We start from the raw sequence: 17,025 nt of genomic DNA, 5'->3' as shown, positions 1-17,025 counted from the left end.
CACCACATCCAGGGGGCCAGCACACCCAGGGGGCCAGCACATCCATGGGGCCACCACATCCATGGGCCACCACATCCAGGGGCCACCAAATCCAGGGACCACCACATCCAGGGGCCACCACATCCAGGGGGCCACCACACCCAGGGGCCACCACATCTAGGGACCACCACATCCAGGGGGCCACCACATCCAGGGGGCCAGCACATCCAGGGGCCCGGGATGGATAACAAGACGTGGTAATCCATATGGATACTGGCCCGAGCCTGCAGAGTTGACAGCCCTCCACGTCTAATCTTTCGCGGCGTGATATTTTGGCGGTGGCCCGTGCGTGTGGGCCCATATTATGGTCCTAATGACAATATTGGACGAGTTACTTTACATATTTGGTAATATAAAGCTGTTTTCTATGATTGAAATGGATTAAATGTAAAGTTTTTCGAGTGTGAGGTGATTTAGCGTAAATTATATCGGGTAGAGTGTGAGTGTGTGAGGGGCGGGTGTGTTGCGCGGTGCGGCGCTCACAAGTCTGGTGAGAGCCATTGTGAGAGTTGTGAGGCGCTCCCTCCCTCCCTCACCCGGGATTACTGCCTCGTCTTCCTCCTGCCTCACACTGCTGCCTCATGTCCTGCCTCACTACACCTCACAGCCCGCCATGAGGCTCCACTTGTTCAACACCCGTGAGTATATTGTGGTGGAGGTGTCCGCTCTCTCTCACTCTCTGCCTCTCTCACTCTCTCACTCTCACTCTGCCCGGATGTTGTTATTGTTGACGCAGTCTGTGATGTATGGGGTCGGGTGTGTGGTGTATGGGGTCGGGTGTGTGGTGTATGGGGTCGGGTGTGGTGTATGGGGTCGGGTGTGGTGTATGGGGTCGGGTGTGGTGTATGGGGTCGGGTGTGTGGTGTATGGGGTCGGGTGTGTGGTGTATGGGGTCGGGTGTGGTGTATGGGGTCGGGTGTGGTGTATGGGGTCGGGTGTGTGGTGTATGGGGTCGGGTGTGTGGTGTATGGGGTCGGGTGTGTGGTGTATGGGGTCGGGTGTGGTGTATGGGGTCGGGGTGTGGTGTATGGGGTCGGGTGTGTGGTGTATGGGGTCGGGTGTGTGGTGTATGGGGTCGGGTGTGTGGTGTATGGGGTCGGGTGTGTGGTGTATGGGGTCGGGTGTGGTGTATGGGGTCGGGTGTGTGGTGTATGGGGTCGGGTGTGTGGTGTATGGGGTCGGGTGTGTGGTGTATGGGGTCGGGTGTGTGGTGTATGGGGTCGGGTGTGTGGTGTATGGGGTCGGGTGTGTGGTGTATGGGGTCCGGTGTGTGGTGTATGGGGTCGGGTGTGTGGTGTATGGGGTCGGGTGTGTGGTGTATGGGTTCGGGTGTGTGGTGTATGGGTTCGGGTGTGGTGTATGAGGTCGGGTGTGTGGTGTATGGGGTCGGATGTGTGGTGTATGGGGTCGGGTGTGTGGTGTATGGGGTCGGGTGTGTGGTGTATGGGGTCGGGTGTGTGGTGTATGGGGTCGGGTGTGTGGTGTATGGGGTCGGGTGTGTGGTGTATGGGGTCGGGTGTGTGGTGTATGGGGTCGGGTGTGTGTTGTATGGGGTCGGGTGTGTGGTGTATGGGGTCGGGTGTGTGGTGTATGGGGTCGGGTGTGGTGGTGTATGGGGTCGGGTGTGGTGGTGTATGGGGTCGGGTGTGTGGTGTATGGGGTCGGGTGTATGGGGTATGGGGTCAGGTGTGTGGTGTATGGGGTCGGGTGTGTGGTGTATGGGGTCAGGTGTGTGGTGTATGGGGTCGGGTGTGGTGTATGGGGTCGGGTGTGTGGTGTATGGGGTCGGATGTGTGGTGTATGGGGTCGGGTGTGGTGTATGGGGTCGGGTGTGTGGTGTATGGGGTCGGGTGTGTGGTGTATGGGGTCAGGTGTGTGGTGTATGGGGTCGGGTGTGTGGTGTATGGGATCAGGTGTGTGGTGTATGGGGTCGGGTGTGGTGTATGGGGTCGGGTGTGTGGTGTATGGGGTCGGGTGTGTGGTGTATGGGTTCGGGTGTGTGGTGTATGGGGTCGGGTGTGTGGTGTATGGGGTCGGGTGTGTGGTGTATGGGGTCGGGTGTGTGGTGTATGGGGTCGGGTGTGTGGTGTATGGGGTCGGGTGTGTGGTGTATGGGGTCGGGTGTGGTGTATGGGGTCGGGTGTGTGGTGTATGGGGTCGGGTGTGTTGTGTATGGGGTCGGGTGTGTGGTGTATGGGGTCGGGTGTGTGGTGTATGGGGTCGGGTGTGGTGTATAGGGTCAGGTGTGTGATGTATGGGGTCAGGTGTGTGGTGTATGGGGTCGGGTGTATGGGGTATGGGGTCAGGTGTGTGGTGTATGGGGTCGGGTGTGTGGTGTATGGGGTCGGGTGTGTGGTGTATGGGGTCAGGTGTGTGGTGTATGGGGTCGGGTGTGGTGTATGGGGTCGGGTGTGTGGTGTATGGGGTCGGGTGTGTGGTGTATGGGTTCGGGTGTGTGGTGTATGGGGTCGGGTGTGGTGTATGAGGTCGGGTGTGTGGTGTATGGGGTCGGATGTGTGGTGTATGGGGTCGGGTGTGGTGTATGGGGTCGGGTGTGTGGTGTATGGGGTCGGGTGTGTGGTGTATGGGGTCGGGTGTGTGGTGTATGGGGTCGGGTGTGTGGTGTATGGGGTCGGGTGTGTGGTGTATGGGGTCGGGTGTGGTGTATGGGGTCAGGTGTGTGGTGTATGGGGTCGGGTGTGTGGTGTATGGGGTCAGGTGTGTGGTGTATGGGGTCGGGTGTGGTGTATGGGGTCGGGTGTGTGGTGTATGGGGTCGGGTGTGTGGTGTATGGGGTCGGGTGTGTGGTGTATGGGGTCGGGTGTGTGGTGTATGGGGTCGGGTGTGGTGTATGGGGTCGGGTGTGTGGTGTATGGGGTCGGGTGTGTTGTGTATGGGGTCGGGTGTGTGGTGTATGGGGTCGGGTGTGTGGTGTATGGGGTCGGGTGTGGTGTATAGGGTCAGGTGTGTGATGTATGGGGTCAGGTGTGTGGTGTATGGGGTCGGGTGTATGGGGTATGGGGTCAGGTGTGTGGTGTATGGGGTCGGGTGTGTGGTGTATGGGGTCGGGTGTGTGGTGTATGGGGTCAGGTGTGTGGTGTATGGGGTCGGGTGTGGTGTATGGGGTCGGGTGTGTGGTGTATGGGGTCGGGTGTGTGGTGTATGGGGTCGGGTGTGTGGTGTATGGGGTCGGGTGTGGTGTATGGGGTCAGGTGTGTGGTGTATGGGGTCAGGTGTGTGGTGTATGGGGTCGGGTGTGTGGTGTATGGGGTCGGGTGTGTGGTGTATGGGTCGGGTGTGTGGTGTATGGGGTCGGGTGTGGTGTATGGGGTCAGGTGTGTGGTGTATGGGGTCAGGTGTGTGGTGTATGGGGTCGGGTGTATGGTGTATGGGGTCAGGTGTGTGGTGTATGGGGTCAGGTGTGTGGTGTATGGGGTCAGGTGTGTGGTGTATGGGGTCGGGTGTGTGGTGTATGGGGTCGGGTGTGTGGTATATGTGGTCGGGTGTGTGGTGTATGGGGTCGGGTGTGGTGTATGAGGTCGGGTGTGGTGTATGGGGTCGGGTGTGTGGTGTATGGGGTCGGGTGTGTGGTGTATGGGGTCGGGTGTGGTATATGGGGTCGGGTGTGTGGTGTATGGGGTCGGGTGTGGTGTATGAGGTCGGGTGTGGTGTATGGGGTCGGGTGTGTGGTGTATGGGGTCGTGTGTGTGGTGTATGGGGTCGGGTGTGGTGTATGGGGTCGGGTGTGTGGTGTATGGGGTCGGGTGTGTGGTGTATGGGGTCAGGTGTGTGGTGTATGGGGTCGGGTGTGTGGTGTATGGGGTCGGGTGTGTGGTGTATGGGGTCAGGTGTGTGGTGTATGGGGTCAGGTGTGTGGTGTATGGGGTCGGGTGTGTGGTGTATGGGGTCGGGTGTGGTGTATGGGGTCGGTTGTGTGGTGTATGGGGTCGGTTGTGTGGTGTATGGGGTCGTGTGTGTGGTGTATGGGGTCGTGTGTGTGGTGTATGGGGTCGGGTGTGATGCATGGGGTCGGGTGTGTGGTGTATGGGGTCGGGTGTGGTGTATGGGGTCGGGTGTGTGGTGTATGGGGTTGGGTGTGTGGTGTATGGGGTCGGGTGTGTGGTGTATGGGGTCGGGTGTATGGTGTATGGGGTCGGGTGTGTGGTGTATGGGGTCGGGTGTGGTGTATGAGGTCGGGTGTGGTGTTGTGTGGTGTATGGGGTCGGGTGTGGTGGTGTGTGGTGTATGGGGTCGGGTGTGGTGTATGGGGTCGGGTGTGGTGTATGGGGTCGGGTGTCGGGTGTGTGGTGTATGGGGTCGGGTGTGTGGTGTATGGGGTCGGGTGTCGGGTGTGTGGTGTATGGGGTCGGGTGTGTTGTGTATGGGGTCTGGTGTGTGGTGTATGGGGTCGGGTGTGTGGTGTATGGGGTCGGGTGTGTGGTGTATGGGGTCGGGTGTGGTGTATGGGGTCGGGTGTATGGTGTGTGGGGTCGGGTGTGTGGTGTATGAGGTCGGGTGTGTGGTGTATGGGGTCGGGTGTGGTGTATGGGGTCGGGTGTGTGGTGTATGGGGTCGGGTGTGGTGTATGGGGTCGGGTGTGTGGTGTATGGGGTCGGGTGTGTGGTGTGTGGGGTCGGGTGTGTGGTGTATGGGGTAGGGTGTAGTGTATGAGGTCGGGTGTGGTGTATGGGGTCGGGTGTGTGGTGTATGGTGTGGGGGGTCGGGTGTGTGGTGTATGGTGTCGGGTGTGTGGTGTATGGTGTCGGGTGTGGTGTATGGGGTCGAGTGTGTGGTGTATGGGGTCGGGTGTGTGGTGTATGGGGTCGGGTGTGGTGTATGGTGTCGGGTGTGGTGTATGGGGTCGGGTGTGTGGTGTATGGGGTCGGGTGTGTAGTGTATGGGGTCGGGTGTGTGGTGTATGGGGTCGGGTGTGGTGTATGGGGTCGGGTGTGTGGTGTATGGTGTCGGGTGTGTGGTGTATGGTGTCGGGTGTGTGGTGTATGGTGTCGGGTGTGGTGTATGGGGTCGAGTGTGTGGTGTATGGGGTCGGGTGTGTGGTGTATGGGGTCGGGTGTGGTGTATGGTGTCGGGTGTGGTGTATGGGGTCGGGTGTGGTGTATGGGGTCGGGTGTGGTGTATGGGGTCGGGTGTGTGGTGTATGGGGTCGGACTGCCACTCTTCATGGGGACAGTCTGCCTGCATATTGTCAATGTGAGGTAAACTATTATCACCTGTCCTCTGATAAGAGGTGTTGAAAGGCTGATAAGGCAAAGTTTCGTATCTGTAAGACGCGGGCTTCCTGTCCCCGTCGAGGCCACTAGAGATAATGACTCTCAGGTATATTCAGGTAATCTGCATTCAAAATTGGCGCCGTATGGTCAATAGAGTTCAACATCGCTATGCATGAAGGTGAACAGGTGCATGAGGTGAGGAGAAACGTGCCATCTCTTCTGTGTATGTATAGGTATACTGGTGGTATGATATACAGAGCGGGGGGGGGGGAATACACAGAGTATACAGTACTCCTGCCCCGCCATCTGAGGTACTCCACAACTTATGATAACCATCTCTGTACCCTCTATGTAACCCCCTTTTCTGTAACACAGTTTACATGAAAAAAAAATATATATGTGTGTGTGTATGTATGTGTGTGTGTGTGTGTGTGTGTATACGAGGAATTGGTGTGGTAGGAGAGGAAATATTGAAGTGTTCAGTGAGAATCCACAAGGTCTTCTCTGAATACTCTTTTTCTTCTTCTCCGAGGTTATGGGTCTCTACAATTGCACCAAAAGCGGTACCTTCACAATATATATATATATAATATATATATATATATATATATATATATATATATATATATATATATATATATATATGCGGAAAATCCACAGAGAAATATGAAATGAGGTGAACGTTTCGGCTTGTTAAAGCCTTTGTCAACACCAGACACTGGTGTTGACAAAGGCTTTAACAAGCCGAAACGTTCACCTCATTTCATATTTCTCTGTGGATTTTCCGCATAAAATGATCAGTGTTTTGTGATCGTCAATTGCATATATATATATATATATATATATATATATATATATATATATATATATGTTCGTTTGTTCATAACCGCTAATCTCCGAAAGTTCTTCACCGCTTGCTTTGAAAATTTGACACAATGTTGCATTCGAAGAGGCGCGTGTTTATATATACCTACTGTATGCATGCCTCACCTGTGACAGGTAAAAAACATGTTTTTTTTTTTTTAAAACAGCGCCATCTGTTGCACGTAAGAGCAACACACGCTATACTAATTATGTTATGATTCCATTTCAGTGTTTCCGATTTCACTGATAAATAAAATTTTCATAGATTTCGACTTATTTTCATTTTGATTTAATTATTTTGCGTGACACTGTGTTGGAATTGAGCTGTGTTGTTTACCATACCGTTCATTTCGTGTATAGTTAAATTTTTTATTTTCAGTCTTTTTTATATCGTTTTTTTTAACTTTTTTCTTATATTTCAGTGATGGGAAAATCTGGGGCCAGATTCACGAAGCAGTTACGCAAGTACATACGAACCTGTACATCTTTCCTCAATCTTTGACGGCTTTGGTTACATTTATTAAACAGTTTACAAGCATGAAAACTTGCCAATCAACTGTTGTTATTGTTATAAACAGCCTCCTGGTGCTTGGGAGCTCATTAACTGTTTAATAATTGTAAACAAAGCCGCCAAAAATTGTGAAAATATATTCAGGTTCGTAAGTGTTTGTGTAACTACTTCGTTAATCTAGCCTCAGATCACTTTATATTTCCAATTTTCTGATGGGAACATCAGATCATTTGATCATCAGACGAGGGAGTGGGGAGGACGAGGGGACGAGGGAGTGGGGAATGGTGGGGAGGACGAGGGGACGAGGGAGTGAGGGATGGTGGGGAGGACGAGGGGACGGGGGAGTGAGGGATGGTGGGGAGGACGAGGGGACGAGGGAGTGAGGAATGGTGGGGAGGACGAGGGGACGAGGGAGTGAGGAATGGTGGGGAGGACGAGGGGACAGAGAAGGTTGTGTGTGTGTATGTATATATATATATATATATATATATATATATATATATATATATATATATATATATATATATATGTTAGGTGTTGGCATTTGTGAGACACTTCCTGTACATATAGAAGCCGCAGGAGGCAATGAGAGTGAAAGCTTGAGTGAGCTTAAGGGCTCTTGAGAAGGTACTCACCTCGACCTTAAGCTCTTAAGTGTCCCCGCCCCCCCCCTCCCCCAGGCCCTCATTAGCTTCCTACTTCCCTCTGCCTTATACTAGTTCCTGTGTCCTTATACCTGACTTGGACACGCCTCATACTGCACTATGAGACCCTCATGTGTGTATGAACCTCATACATGTGTATAGTGAGGCTTGTATGTTACAGGGAGGCTCCTGTGTGGCTTGTATGTTACAGGGAGGCTACTGTGTGGCTTGTATGTTACAGGGAGGCTACTGTGTGGCCTGTATGTTACAGGGAGGCTACTGTGTGTTACAGGGAGGCTACTGTGAGGCTTGTATGTTACAGGGAGGCTACTGTGTGGCTTGTATGTTACAGGGAGGCTACTGTGTGGCTTGTATGTTACAGGGAGGCTACTGTGTGGCATGTATGTTACAGGGAGGCTACTGTGGGGCCTGTATGTTACAGGGAGGCTACTGTGTGGCCTGTATGTTACAGGGAGGCTACTGTGAGGCTTGTATGTTACGGGGAGGCTACTGTGTGTTACAGGGAGGCTACTGTGAGGCTTGTATGTTACAGGGAGGCTACTGTGTGTTACAGGGAGGCTACTGTGAGGCTTGTATGTTACAGGGAGGCTACTGTGTGTTACAGGGAGGCTACTGTGAGGCCTGTATGTTACAGGGAGGCTACTGTACGTTACAGGGAGCCTACTGTGAGGCTTGTATGTTACAGGGAGGCTACTGTGTGTTACAGGGAGGCTACTGTGAGGCCTGTATGTTACAGGGAGGCTACTGTATGTTACAGGGAGGCTACTGTGTGGCTTGTATGTTACAGGGAGGCTACTGTGTGGCCTGTATGTTACAGGGAGGCTACTGTGTGGCCTGTATGTTACAGGGAGGCTACTGTGAGGCTTGTATGTTACAGGGAGGCTACTGTGTGTTACAGGGAGGCTACTGTGAGGCCTGTACGTTACAGGGAGGCTACTGTATGTTACAGGGAGGCTACTGTGTGGCTTGTATGTTACAGGGAGGCTACTGTGTGGCCTGTATGTTACAGGGAGGCTACTGTGTGGCCTGTATGTTACAGGGAGGCTACTGTGTGTTACAGGGAGGCTACTGTGAGGCCTGTATGTTACAGGGAGGCTACTGTGTGTTACAGGGAGGCTACTGTGTGTTACAGGGAGGCTACTGTGTGTTACAGGGAGGCTAATGTGTGTTACAGGGAGGCTACTGTATGTTACAGGGAGGCTACTGTGTGTTACAGGGAGGCTACTGTGAGCCCTGTATGTTACAGGGAGGCTACTGTGTGGCCTGTATGTTACAGGGAGGCTACTGTGTGTTACAGGGAGGCTACTGTGTGTTACAGGGAGGCTACTGTGAGCCCTGTATGTTACAGGGAGGCTACTGTGTGGCCTGTATGTTACAGGGAGGCTACTGTGTGTTACAGGGAGGCTACTGTGTGTTACAGGGAGGCTACTGTATGTTACAGGGAGGCTACTGTATGTTACAGGGAGGCTACTGTGTGGCCTGTATGTTAAAGGGAGGCTACTGTGTGTTACAGGGAGGCTACTGTATGTTACAGGGAGGCTACTGTATGTTACAGGGAGGCTACTGTATGTTACAGGGAGGCTACTGTGTGTTACAGGGAGGCTACTGTGTGTTACAGGGAGGCTACTGTATGTTACAGGGAGGCTACTGTGTGTTACAGGGAGGCTACTGTGTGTTACAGGGAGGCTACTGTGTGTTACAGGGAGGCTACTATGAGCCCTGTATGTTACAGGGAGGCTACTATGAGCCCTGTATGTTACAGGGAGGCTACTGTGTGTTACAGGGAGGCTACTGTATGTTACAGGGAGGCTACTATGAGCCCTGTATGTTACAGGGAGGCTACTGTGTGGCCTGTATGTTACAGGGAGGCTACTGTGTGTTACAGGGAGGCTACTGTGTGTTACAGGGAGGCTACTGTGTGTTACAGGGAGGCTACTGTGTGTTACAGGGAGGCTACTGTGTGTTACAGGGAGGCTACTGTGTGTTACAGAGAGGCTACTGTGTGTTACAGGGAGGCTACTGTGTGATACAGGGAGGCTACTGTATGTTACAGGGAGGCTACTGTGTGTTACAGGGAGGCTACTGTGTGTTACAGGGAGGCTACTGTGTGTTACAGGGAGGCTACTGTGTGTTACAGGGAGGCTACTATGAGCCCTGTATGTTACAGGGAGGCTACTGTGTGGCCTGTATGTTACTTGGAGGCTACTGTGTGGCCTGTATGTTACAGGGAGGCTACTGTGTGTTACAGGGAGGCTACTATGAGCCCTGTATGTTACAGGGAGGCTACTGTGTGGCCTGTATGTTACTTGGAGGCTACTGTGTGGCCTGTATGTTACAGGGAGGCTACTGTGTGTTACAGGGAGGCTACTGTGAGCCCTGTATGTTACAGGGAGACTACAGTGTGGTGTATGTTACAGGGAGGCTACTGTGTGGTGTCTGTTACAGGAAGGCTACTGTGAGGCCTGTATGCTACAGGGAGGCTACTGTGTGGTGTGTGTTACAGGGAGGCTACTGTGTGGTGTGTGTTACAGGGAGGCTACTGTGAGGCCTGTATGATACAGGGAGGCTACTGTGTGGTGTGTGTTACAGGGAGGCTACTGTGTGATGTGTGTTACAGGGAGGCTACTGTGTGACCTGTATGTTACAGGGAGGCTACTGTGTGGTGTGTGTTACAGGGAGGCTACTGTGAGGCCTGTATGATACAGGGAGGCTACTGTGTGGTGTGTGTTACAGGGAGGCTACTGTGTGGTGTGTGTTACAGGGAGGCTACTGTGTGACCTGTATGTTACAGGGAGGCTACTGTGGTGTGTGTTACAGGGAGTCTACTGTGTGGTGTGTGTTACAGGGAGGCTACTGTGAGGCCTGTATGATACAGGGAGGCTACTGTGTGGTGTGTGTTACAGGGAGGCTACTGTGTGTTACAGGGAGGCTACTGTGAGGCCTGTATGATACAGGGAGGCTACTGTGTGGTGTGTGTTACAGGGAGGCTACTGTGTGGTGTGTGTTACAGGGAGGCTACTGTGAGGCCTGTATGATACAGGGAGGCTACTGTGTGGTGTGTGTTACAGGGAGGCTACACTGTGTTACAGGGAGGCTACTGTGTGGTGTGTGTTACAGGGAGGCTACTGTGTGTTACAGGGAGGCTACTGTGTGTTACAGGGAGGCTACTGTGTGTTACAGGGAGGCTACTGTGTGGTGTGTGTTACAGCGAGGCTACTGTGTGGTGTGTGTTACAGGGAGGCTACTGTGTGGTGTATGTTACAGGGAGGCTACTGTGTGGTGTGTGTTACAGGGAGGCTACTGTGTGGTGTGTGTTACAGGGAGGCTACTGTGTGGTGTGTGTTACAGGGAGGCTACTGTGTGGTGTGTGTTACAGGGAGGCTACTGTGTGGTGTGTGTTACAGGGAGGCTACTGTGTGGTGTGTGTTACAGGGAGGCTACTGTGTGGTGTGTGTTACAGGGAGGCTACTGTGTGGTGTGTGTTACAGGGAGGCTACTGTGTGGTGTGTGTTACAGGGAGGCTACTGTGTGACCTGTATGTTACAGGGAGGCTACTGTGTGGTGTGTGTTACAGGGAGGCTACTGTGTGACCTGTATGTTACAGGGAGGCTACTGTGTGGTGTGTGTTACAGGGAGGCTACTGTGTGGTGTATGTTACAGGGAGGCTACTGTGTGGTGTATGTTACAGGGAGGCTACTGTGTGGTGTATGTTACAGGGAGGCTACTGTGTGGCCTGTATGTTACAGGAAGGCTACTGTGTGGTGTGTGTTTCAGGGAGGCTACTGTGTGGCCTGTATGTTACAGGGAGGCTACTGTGTGGTGTATGTTACAGGGAGGCAACTGTGTGGCCTGTATGTTCCAGGGAGGCTACTGTGTGGCCTGTATGTTACAGGGAGGCTACTGTGTGGTGTGTGTTACAGGGACGCTACTGTGTGGCCTGTATGTTACAGGGAGGCTACTGTGTGGCCTGTATGTTACAGGGAGGCTACTGTGTGGTGTATGTTACAGGGAGGCTATTGTGTGGTGTGTGTTACAGGGAGGCTACTGTGTGGCCTGTATGTTACAGGGAGGCTACTGTGTGGTGTGTGTTACAGGGAGGCTACTGTGTGGTGTGTGTTACAGGGAGGCTACTGTGTGGTGTATGTTACAGGGAGGCTATTGTGTGGTGTATGTTACAGGGAGGCTACTGTGTGGTGTATGTTACAGGGAGGCTACTGTGTGGTGTGTGTTACAGGGAGGCTACTGTGTGGCCTGTATGTTACAGGGAGGCTACTGTGTGGTGTATGTTACAGGGAGGCTACTATGTGGCCTGTATGTTACAGGGAATCTACTGTGTGGCCTGTATGTTACAGGGAGGCTACTGTGTGGTGTATGTTACAGGGAGGCTACTGTGTGGTGTGTGTTACAGGGAGGCTACTGTGTGGTGTGTGTTACAGGGAGGCTACTGTGTGGTGTGTGTTACAGGGAGGCTACTGTGTGGTGTGTTTTACAGGGAGGCTACTGTGTGGTGTATGTTACAGGGAGGCTACTGTGTGGCCTGTATGTTACAGGGAGGCTACTGTGTGGTGTGTGTTACAGGGAGGCTACTGTGTGGTGTATGTTACAGGGAGGCTACTGTGTGGCCTGTATGTTACAGGGAGGCTACAGTGTGGTGTATGTTACAGGGAGGCTACTGTGTGGTGTGTGTTACAGGGAGGCTACTGTGTGGTGTGTGTTACAGGGAGGCTACTGTGAGGCCTGTATGTTACAGGGAGGCTACTGTGTGGTGTATGTTACAGGGAGGCTACTGTGTGGTGTATGTTACAGGGAGGCTACTGTCTGGTGTATGTTACAGGGAGGCTACTGTGTGTTACAGGGAGGCTACTGTGAGGCTTGTATGTTACAGGGAGGCTACTGTGAGGCCTGTATGTTACAGGGAGGCTACTGTACGTTACAGGGAGCCTACTGTGAGGCTTGTATGTTACAGGGAGGCTACTGTGTGTTACAGGGAGGCTACTGTGAGGCCTGTATGTTACAGGGAGGCTACTGTATGTTACAGGGAGGCTACTGTGTGGCTTGTATGTTACAGGGAGGCTACTGTGTGGCTTGTATGTTACAGGGAGGCTACTGTGTGGCCTGTATGTTACAGGGAGGCTACTGTGTGGTGTATGTTACAGGGAGGCTACTGTGAGGCTTGTATGAGACTTTTCTTACCTCACTGAAAGTAAGGTACTGGAGGACCAGGTCCCAAATTTACACAGTAGAATAACACCATACTGGAGCGAGAGACACGGAAGGAAGTGTAGAATAGAACCAGTGAGGAGTAGAGGTGCCATAGTCACAATCAGTGAACATTGAACACCAGAGGTCCAGTGAGGAGTAGAGGTGCCATAGTCACAATCAGTGAACACTGAACACCAGAGGTCCAGTGAGGAGTAGAGGTGCCATAGTCACAATCAGTGAACACTGAACACCAGAGGTCCAGTGAGGAGTAGAGGTGCCATAGTCACAATCAGTGAACACTGAACACCAGAGGTCCAGTGAGGAGTAGAGGTGCCATAGTCACAATCAGTGAACACTGAACACCAGAGGTCCAGTGAGGAGTAGAGGTGCCATAGTCACAATCAGTGAACACTGAACACCAGAGGTCCAGTGAGGAGTAGAGGTGCCATAGTCACAATCAGTGAACACTGAACACCAGAGGTCCAGTGAGGAGTAGAGGTGCCATAGTCACAATCAGTGAACACTGAACACCAGAGGTCCAGTGAGGAGTAGAGGTGCCATAGTCACAATCAGTGAACACTGAACACCAGAGGTCCAGTGAGGAGTAGAGGTGCCATAGTCACAATCAGTGAACACTGAACACCAGAGGTCCAGTGAGGAGTAGAGGTGCCATAGTCACAATCAGTGAACACTGAACACCAGAGGTCCAGTGAGGAGTAGAGGTGCCATAGTCACAATCAGTGAACACTGAACACCAGAGGTCCAGTGAGGAGTAGAGGTGCCATAGTCACAATCAGTGAACACTGAACACCAGAGGTCCAGTGAGGAGTAGAGGTGCCATAGTCACAATCAGTGAACACTGAACACCAGAGGTCCAGTGAGGAGTAGAGGTGCCATAGTCACAATCAGTGAACACTGAACACCAGAGGTCCAGTGAGGAGTAGAGGTGCCATAGTCACAATCAGTGAACACTGTCTGAACACCAGAGGTCCAGTGAGGAGTAGAGGTGCCATAGTCACAATCAGTGAACACTGAACACCAGAGGTCCAGTGAGGAGTAGAGGTGCCATAGTCACAATCAGTGAACACTGAACACCAGAGGTCCAGTGAGGAGTAGAGGTGCCATAGTCACAATCAGTGAACACTGAACACCAGAGGTCCAGTGAGGAGTAGAGGTGCCATAGTCACAATCAGTGAACACTGAACACCAGAGGTCCAGTGAGGAGTAGAGGTGCCATAGTCACAATCAGTGAACACTGAACACCAGAGGTCCAGTGAGGAGTAGAGGTGCCATAGTCACAATCAGTGAACACTGAACACCAGAGGTCCAGTGAGGAGTAGAGGTGCCATAGTCACAATCAGTGAACACTGAACACCAGAGGTCCAGTGAGGAGTAGAGGTGCCATAGTCACAATCAGTGAACACTGAACACCAGAGGTCCAGTGAGGAGTAGAGGTGCCATAGTCACAATCAGTGAACACTGAACACCAGAGGTCCAGTGAGGAGTAGAGGTGCCATAGTCACAATCAGTGAACACTGAACACCAGAGGTCCAGTGAGGAGTAGAGGTGCCATAGTCACAATCAGTGAACACTGTCTGAACACCAGAGGTCCAGTGAGGAGTAGAGGTGCCATAGTCACAATCAGTGAACACTGAACACCAGAGGTCCAGTGAGGAGTAGAGGTGCCATAGTCACAATCAGTGAACACTGAACACCAGAGGTCCAGTGAGGAGTAGAGGTGCCATAGTCACAATCAGTGAACACTGAACACCAGAGGTCCAGTGAGGAGTAGAGGTGCCATAGTCACAATCAGTGAACACTGAACACCAGAGGTCCAGTGAGGAGTAGAGGTGCCATAGTCACAATCAGTGAACACTGAACACCAGAGGTCCAGTGAGGAGTAGAGGTGCCATAGTCACAATCAGTGAACACTGTCTGAACACCAGAGGTCCAGTGAGGAGTAGAGGTGCCATAGTCACAATCAGTGAACACTGAACACCAGAGGTCCTGTGAGGAGTAGAGGTGCCATAGTCACAATCAGTGAACACTGAACACCAGAGGTCCAGTGAGGAGTAGAGGTGCCATAGTCACAATCAGAGAACACTGAACACCAGAGGTCCAGTGAGGAGTAGAGGTGCCATAGTCACAATCAGTGAACACTGAACACCAGGGGTCCAGTGAGGAGTAGAGGTGCCACAGTCACAATCAATGAACACTGAACACCAGAGGTCCAGTGAGGAGTAGAGGTGCCATAGTCACAATCAGTGAACACTGAACACCAGAGGTCCAGTGAGGAGTAGAGGTGCCATAGTCACAATCAGTGAACACTGAACACCAGAGGTCCAGTGAGGAGTAGAGGTGCCATAGTCACAATCAGAGAACACTGAACACCAGAGGTCCAGTGAGGAGTAGAGGTGCCATAGTCACAATCAGTGAACACTGAACACCAGGGGTCCAGTGAGGAGTAGAGGTGCCACAGTCACAATCAGTGAACACTGAACACCAGAGGTCCAGTGAGGAGTAGAGGTGCCATAGTCACAATCAGTGAACACTGAACACCAGGGGTCCAGTGAGGAGTAGAGGTGCCACAGTCACAATCAGTGAACACTGAACACCAGAGGTCCAGTGAGGAGTAGAGGTGCCATAGTCACAATCAGTGAACACTGAACACCAGAGGTCCAGTGAGGAGTAGAGGTGCCATAGTCACAATCAGTGAACACTGAACACCAGAGGTCCAGTGAGGAGTAGAGGTGCCATAGTCACAATCAGTGAACACTGAACACCAGAGGTCCAGTGAGGAGTAGAGGTGCCATAGTCACAATCAGTGAACACTGAACACCAGAGGTCCAGTGAGGAGTAGAGGTGCCATAGTCACAATCAGTGAACACTGAACACCAGAGGTCCAGTGAGGAGTAGAGGTGCCATAGTCACAATCAGTGAACACTGTCTGAACACCAGAGGTCCAGTGAGGAGTAGAGGTGCCATAGTCACAATCAGTGAACACTGAACACCAGAGGTCCAGTGAGGAGTAGAGGTGCCATAGTCACAATCAGTGAACACTGAACACCAGAGGTCCAGTGAGGAGTAGAGGTGCCATAGTCACAATCAGAGAACACTGAACACCAGAGGTCCAGTGAGGAGTAGAGGTGCCATAGTCACAATCAGTGAACACTGAACATCAGAGGTCCAGTGAGGAGTAGAGGTGCCATAGTCACAATCAGTGAACACTGAACACCAGAGGTCCAGTGAGGAGTAGAGGTGCCATAGTCACAATCAGTGAACACTGTCTGAACACCAGAGGTCCAGTGAGGAGTAGAGGTGCCATAGTCACAATCAGTGAACACTGAACACCAGAGGTCCAGTGAGGAGTAGAGGTGCCATAGTCACAATCAGTGAACACTGAACACCAGAGGTCCAGTGAGGAGTAGAGGTGCCATAGTCACAATCAGTGAACACTGTCTGAACACCAGAGGTCCAGTGAGGAGTAGAGGTGCCATAGTCACAATCAGTGAACATTGTCTGAACACCAGGGGTCCTGTGAGGAGTAGAGGTGCCATAGTCACAATCAGTGAACACTGTCTGAACACCAGAGGTCCAGTGAGGAGTAGAGGTGCCATAGTCACAATCAGTGAACACTGTCTGAACACCAGAGGTCCAGTGAGGAGTAGAGGTGCCATAGTCACAATCAGTGAACACTGAACACCAGAGGTCCAGTGAGGAGTAGAGGTGCCATAGTCACAATAGATAGTATCTGGCCACTTAAGATAGTATCTGGCCACTTAAGATAGTATCTGGCCACTTAAGATAGCATCTGGCCACTTAAGATAGTATCTGGCCACTTAAGATAGTATCTGGCCACTTAAGATAGCATCTGGCCACTTAAGATAGTATCTGGCCACTTAAGATAGTATCTGGCCACTTAAGATAGCATCTGGCCACTTAAGATAGTATCTGGCCACTTAAGATAGTATCTGGTCACTTAAGATAGTATCTGGCCACTTAAGATGGTATCTGGCCACTTAAGATAGCATCTGGCCGCTTAAGATAGTATCTGGCCACTTAAGATAGTATCTGGTCACTTAAGATAGCATCTGGCCACTTAAGATAGCATCTGGCCACTTAAGATAGCATCTGGCCACTTAAGATAGCATCTGGCCACTTAAGATAGTATCTGGTCACTTAAGATAGCATCTGGCCACTTAAGATAGTATCTGGTCACTTAAGATAGCATCTGGCCACTTAAGATAGTATCTGGTCACTTAAGATAGCATCTGGCCACTTAAGATAGCATCTGGCCACTTAAGATAGCATCTGGCCACTTAAGATAGCATCTGGCCACTTAAGATAGTATCTGGCCACTTAAGATAGTATCTGGCCACTTAAGATAGCATCTGGCCACTTAACAACACACTGTATTCCCTTCTGAACATACAACACACTGTATGTTCTCTGTATTCCCTCTATTTCAGCAATCTCTCCTGCTCTGAAGGGGGAAGTGAGTACTGAGCAGTAC

General features: G+C 51.8%; 1 protein-coding gene across 3 annotated transcripts in view; it reads left to right on the top strand.

The window, feature by feature from the left end:
- Positions 1-520: 520 nt before the first annotated feature.
- The window catches only part of mtd (TLD domain-containing protein mustard), a 228,667-nt gene continuing 212,162 nt past the window's right edge, over positions 521-17,025 (top strand). For 2 of the 3 annotated variants that reach the window (XM_069324511.1, XM_069324510.1), the window contains exon 1: positions 522-677. In XM_069324511.1, the coding sequence (XP_069180612.1) occupies positions 653-677 (25 nt within the window). In that variant the 5' untranslated portion in view covers positions 522-652. Of the gene's footprint in view, positions 678-17,025 lie in introns of all 3 variants that reach the window. The other variant, XM_045762679.2, reaches the window with a different exon arrangement.

This window comes from Procambarus clarkii, chromosome 14 (genome assembly GCF_040958095.1).
Source record: "Procambarus clarkii isolate CNS0578487 chromosome 14, FALCON_Pclarkii_2.0, whole genome shotgun sequence".
Lineage (NCBI taxonomy): Eukaryota > Metazoa > Arthropoda > Malacostraca > Decapoda > Cambaridae > Procambarus > Procambarus clarkii.
This window is presented reverse-complemented; position numbering and strand designations above follow the sequence as displayed.